The following is a 6,262-nucleotide window of genomic DNA, read 5'->3' as shown; positions in this document are numbered from 1 at the left end:
TATAAAACCTGTCATTAAGTCAATTTCTCCTACTTGGAGTTTGGATTTGGTTCTGGGGGCTCTTCAAGCTCCTCCGTTTGATCCTATGCATTCATTGGACATTAAATTACTTTCTTGGAAAGTTTTGTTCCTTTTGGCAATCTCTTCTGCCAGAAGAGTTTCTGAATTATCTGCTCTTTCTTGTGAGTCTCCTTTTCTGTTTTTTCATCAGGATAAGGCGGTGTTGCGAATTTCTTTTGAATTTTTACCTAAAGTTGTGAATTCCAACAACATTAGTAGAGAAATTATGGTTCCTTCATTATCTCCTAATCCTAAGAATTCTAAGGAGAAATCGTTGCATTCTTTGGATGTTGTTAGAGCTTTGAAATATTATGTTGAAGCTACTAAGTCTTTCCGAAAGACTTCTAGTTTATTTGTTATCTTTTCCGGTTCTAGAAAAGGCCAGAAAGCTTCTGCCATTTCTTTGGCATCTTGGTTGAAATCTTTAATTCATCTTGCCTATGTTGAGTCGGGTAAAACTCCGCCTCAGAGGATTACTGCTCATTCTACTAGGTCAGTTTCTACTTCCTGGGCATTTAGGAATGAAGCTTCGATTGATCAGATTTGCAAAGCAGCAACTTGGTTCTCTTTGCATACTTTTACTAAATTCTACCATTTTGATGTATTTTCTTCTTCTGAAGCAGTTTTTGGTAGAAAAGTACTTCAGGCAGCGGTTTCAGTTTGAATCTTCTGCTTATGTTTTTCATTAAACTTTATTTTGGGTGTGGATTATTTTCAGCAGGAATTGGCTGTCTTTATTTTATCCCTCCCTCTCTAGTGACTCTTGTGTGAAAAGATCCACATCTTGGGTAATCATTATCCCATACGTCACTAGCTCATGGACTCTTGCTAATTACATGAAAGAAAACATAATTTATGTAAGAACTTACCTGATAAATTCATTTCTTTCATATTAGCAAGAGTCCATGAGGCCCGCCCTTTTTTTGTGGTGGTTATGATTTTTATATAAAGCACAATTATTCCAATTCCTTATTTTTTATGCTTTCGCACTTTCTTATCACCCCACTTCTTGGCTATTCGTTAAACTGAATTGTCGGTGTGGTGAGGGGTGTATTTATAGGCATTTTAAGGTTTGGGAAACTTTGCCCCTCCTGGTAGGAATGTATATCCCATACGTCACTAGCTCATGGACTCTTGCTAATATGAAAGAAATGAATTTATCAGGTAAGTTCTTACATAAATTATGTTTTTTGGTGCAAATCCAAAGGCTACTCATGGAATAAGATCAGGATTCCTAGGATTTTGTCCTTTCTTCAAGAAGGATTGGAGAAAGGATTGTCAGCTAGTTCCTTAAAAGGACAGATATCTGCTCACGCACATGGAGTTACCAAGGATTCAGCAATGATTAAAATGCAAGTCTGCCAAAATAACTGAAAATAAGGGGGCAGTTTGCAGAGGCCTAGATACAAAGGTAATCACAGAGGTAAAAAGTATATTAGAATTACAGTATTGGTTATGCAAAACTGTGGAATGGGTAATAAAGGGATTATGTATCTTTTTAAACCACAAACATTTCTGGTGTAGATTGACCCTTTAATTAAATTTGGGAATTGAAGCTATAAACTGGCAGCTAATTATATGCTATGGGGGTTAGAAGGTTTTTTTCTAACTATCTAATTATAATTTGAGTTACTGCAATATGTATATTTTTGTGTGACACGTTTCATAGACTTTTATATTATAATCTAAAGCTGTAATTTAACCTTTAGGCACTATAATTTGTCATCTTTTTTCCTTATATTTTATTTTTTTAAAGAATATTTATGTGCTACTGAATTTTTTAATTTGAGACAGAAACTAAATAATTAATGTATGGTATAATTGACAGAAGGGAGCACATCTGTACATCCCTAATGAAGTACTTGTAAAGCAGGAAATGCATTGAAGTGCAGCTCCCCTGTGGTATGAGCTATGGTTGTGTCCTTTCTTTGGATGTTTTTATACTGAGCTTAATAAAGATGGACTTTTTACTTTATCTTCTGTTTGAATGCTGTTCCTGTATTCCTATTATCTGTTTGCTTCGCCTATTAATTCCACAGCGTTTGGGATATACAGGCTTTAATTTCCAAACTGCTTTGAATACCAGCTGAGTCTCAATCACGTGACTACATTACGTCAGTCTCCGGCAGACTGCTTCGTCTGAACGCTATCCCGTGGTGGTTGGGGCCGGTGTTCAAATCAGCCAATAGGATTTCAGTAGCTCTCATCCTATTGGCTGATTTGAATTTGAAGAATTCTCACCTTTGCAGTCCCCACCTCATGTTTCCCATCCTCCTACCCCTCTAGATTGTAAGTTCCAACAGGAATAGGGCCCTCAATTCCCCCTGTATTTGTCTGTAAAATGTTGTGTCTTATCGTATTGTTTCTCCATTGTACTGTTATGCTTGTACCCATGGACAGAGCTGCAGAATCTGTTGGTGCTTTATAAATAAAGAATAATAATAATTATATATATATATATATATATATATACACATACACACACACAGGACACTTTTATCGTCACCTTTTTTGATCACTGTGACAAGTGATTGAACTGTGTGTATATAAATATATATACACAGAGAGCATGATGAAAGGCTGTTCATAATAATAAATGTCTAAGGTATAAAACTTGAAAAGTAAGCCTCGCCAAACTGAAGTTTTTAGGGTAAGCTGAAAAGACATGAATTGGTGCTTTCAACTTCCTAGTAACATCAAACTGCAGGGTAAAAGTTATGCAAAGCTTTCCTTGCATAATTTCCACTAACTTATACTAGTTTCATGTATTTGCATCTGTGCAAGAAACCTTTGGGTATATGGTCTTACAAGTAATGCTTCCACAGACCTGTGCAGAATATTTTTTTGTTACTATTCAACAAGTAAGACAGGATGTGGGTCTTTCTAATAAATCAGTTTCTCAAAAGCCCACCCTGCTTGACACAATTTGGTATGTGCCTGTTATAGTATTTGGTGGCAAACCACTTACTCCTAATAATTCTTGCACAGCCAAGATTTAATGGGGGAATATCAACCCTCAGACTTATCTTGAAACTGATGATATTTGCATTTGTAATAATAAGCCCAGAATGTGGGTTTTATACTTATATGCATGAATTTATTGTTATATGTTAATCCAAATGCTGCCATTCTTGGGCTTCCAGAAAAAGACATTCAATTAATATGAAGTATTATTTATAACTCTTAGAAAAGAACTTGATGCAAGAGTGACATTAAATGGGCCTGAATTCCAAGAAGCATTGGCTAAAGAAATTACCAAGGAGGAACGGCGGCATAGTCAGCAAATGAATGAATTTCAAGAGAAGATGAAAGCACTGACACAGCAGTATACAGATCTAGAAGATGAGTTTCGTGCTGCTCTGATTATTGAGTCAGGGAGATTTAAAGAGGTACTATTAATGTGAGATTCATGTAGAAAATAATCTAGTTCATCAAACAATGAGTGTGAAATAAGAGAGCACAACATCAGTGTATAACATCAGTGTATAAGAAAATGTTGTTAAAACTGCTATAAACAAAATAGGCCAATGTATTGAGAGTATAAAATAATAACATATATACAGTGTATATGTATGTATATATATAATATTTATATATTAACTTTCAATTCTGTTTTAAGAAGTAAAAAAACAATAAAGAGCTAGACTTTTTTTTTTAATACTTTTTTCCCTTAGGCTGCACAAATGTATGGTAGCTATTGTTGTTATGCAGTATGGAATGTATTATGTATGTTATTCCAAATTGTGTATCTACAAAACAAAAAATAGTAAGGATCCCGAGGATTTAGAATATCAGTGGGGATTTATCAAACAAATGCTAATACATAAACTGCAGGAGGGGGAATTTTTTATATATATATATATATATATATATATATATATATATATATATATATATATATATATATATATATATATATATATATATATATATATATATATATATATATATATACACACACACACAATATAGCAGAAAGAGCACACACCCACTCAAATAAACATCCACCAGGGTGCAGGCAAATGTAATAATAGAACAAGAAAAAGGCTTGCACTCGCTGGGTTTGTGAAAAGGTGCTTTAATTAGCACAGAAAATGCGTCACAATTTTTTGTGCTAATTGAAGCACCTTTTCACAAACCCAGCGAGAGTATATATACTCTCCTCATGTGTCTGCACTCATATTTTCCAATGGTCAACCACCAGGGTGCAAAGTCAAATGTTCAATAGTAGTATAAGTAGGGACTGCACTCACTGGATTTGGAAAAATATAATACTGTTTAATTCATGGTGACGTTTCGGGGTTTGTAGACCCCTTCCTCAGACCAAGCAGTGAACAACAGTAACTGTGCAACTTAAATATACTAAGCCCCACCCCCAATCAAATAAAAAATTGCCTCAAAAGTTTGTAAACAAGGCAACATCACGGTTGCTATGGTACTAGGATCTACACGTTTAAATGTTTTTATATATAACATTTTTATAAAACAATATTTCTTTTCAAAGATACGAGTCCACGGATTTCATCCTTACTTGTGGGATATCGCCTCCTGGTCAGCAGGAGGAGGCAAAGAGCACCACAGCAGAGCTGTATATATAGCTCCTCCCTTCCCTCCCACTCCAGTCGTTCTCTTTGCCTGTGTTAGTGATATGAAGAGGTAAAGTGAGGTGTTAGTTTAGATTCTTCAATCAAGAGTTTATTATTTTTAAAATGGTACCAGTGAGTGCTATTTTCCTATAGGGTGTAGCCTCCGCTTATTACTGAGGGAGGTGTTGGTTACTCTGGATGATTGTGACTCAATAGTGGTTCCTCCGGAGAAATTGAGTAAGTTGGACAGATACTTGGAAGTTCCTTCTTACTCAGATGTCTTTCCAGTTCCAAAGAGGACTTCAGAAATTATTGCGAAAGAGTGGGAGAGACCAGGCATTCCCTTCTCTCCTTCTCCCGTTATTAAAAAGATGTATCCTATTGCCGACGCTATTAGGGATTCTTGGCTCTGCTGTGGGTGCTCTCTTTGCCACTTCCTGTTAGGAAGGATAATATCCCACAAGTAAGGATGAAACCGTGGACTCGGTACATCGCAAAAGAAAGAAATTTATCAGGTAAGCATAAATTTTGTTTTCTACATAATGAAGTATTTTATACTTCATGAATGAAAGTCCCCTTTATTTGTTTCAATATTCAATCCTAGCGTTTCTAAAACGCTAGGATTAACTTTCACTTTAAGGTGTTTACTGTCCCTTTAAACTAAGGAATAGTTATAATTAACCTATCAAACAAACAAAAAACATTCTTAAAACAGAGCATGGTATCAGCATAAGACAGAGTAGAAGAGAATATCATAGAAAATGTATTATGTATAAATGAGAGCATAATAAAATGCAATATAGGGTATCTGTTGAATGCACATTAGACATTGCAAAGTATCCCATTCTACTTTTTTACAGTTATACTGAATTGGTAATCTAAGTTACTGACATTCTCAAGCTCAAGTATCTCCATTGTTGTTGTTAGAAGTTAATAAATTAATACTATGTTCCCTATTTAATGTAGGTTAAAGATGGCTTTGATACTGTCACAGCAGAGCTAGCAGAATACAAAGATGTTCTGAGTCGTTGTCAACAAAAGGAAAAACAGTCAGCAAGTTTAATTCAAGAGCTTACTTCCATGGTGAAAGAACAGAAAAACAGAATAGCTGAGGTCACCAAGGCAAAACAAGAAATGACAAACGATTTAAAGGTAACTGTGGCAACTGAATATGCTCTTGAAACACTTCAACTAAAAACACAATCACAAATCTAATTTATACAATATCATGTAGTTTGTCTAATAATTGCTCCACAATATTACTATACGTTCAGCAGAAACTTCATACCCAGCCTGTTTAAGTATTTTGAGTGATATTAACCAACGTTCTATATAATTTTCACCTACGTAAACATGTTTAGCTCTGTTGTACGCAGATATTTTGCTCATAAATATTACAATAATACTTATATAATACTAGTCGATAAGCCTGCCCAAAGGGCAGTCTAATTTTTGTTTAAGCTACAGATGTAGAAACAACCTATTTTTTAACTCTTCTTTTATATAAATAAGTGGGAAAGCCTGCCCAGAGGGACAGTATTTTGTGGTGACGGAACCACCCTGCCATTTTTGGAAGGGCGGTCTATTGTGGTGACGGAACCACCCTGCGATTTTTG

The 6,262-nt window shown here is 35.1% G+C and overlaps 1 protein-coding gene across 1 annotated transcript; it reads left to right on the top strand.

Moving 5' to 3' along the window:
- Positions 1–3,247: 3,247 nt before the first annotated feature.
- LOC128644330 (leucine-rich repeat and coiled-coil domain-containing protein 1-like) lies at positions 3,248–5,798 on the top strand (the record flags this gene model as incomplete). The annotated part of the gene is made up of 2 exons (XM_053696989.1): positions 3,248–3,449; positions 5,613–5,798. Coding segments are annotated over 2 exons (388 nt in total), but the record flags the coding sequence as incomplete, so codon positions are not given.
- Positions 5,799–6,262: the final 464 nt, after the last annotated feature.

This window comes from Bombina bombina, unplaced genomic scaffold (genome assembly GCF_027579735.1).
Source record: "Bombina bombina isolate aBomBom1 unplaced genomic scaffold, aBomBom1.pri scaffold_2712, whole genome shotgun sequence".
NCBI classification, from domain to species: domain Eukaryota; kingdom Metazoa; phylum Chordata; class Amphibia; order Anura; family Bombinatoridae; genus Bombina; species Bombina bombina.
This window is presented reverse-complemented; position numbering and strand designations above follow the sequence as displayed.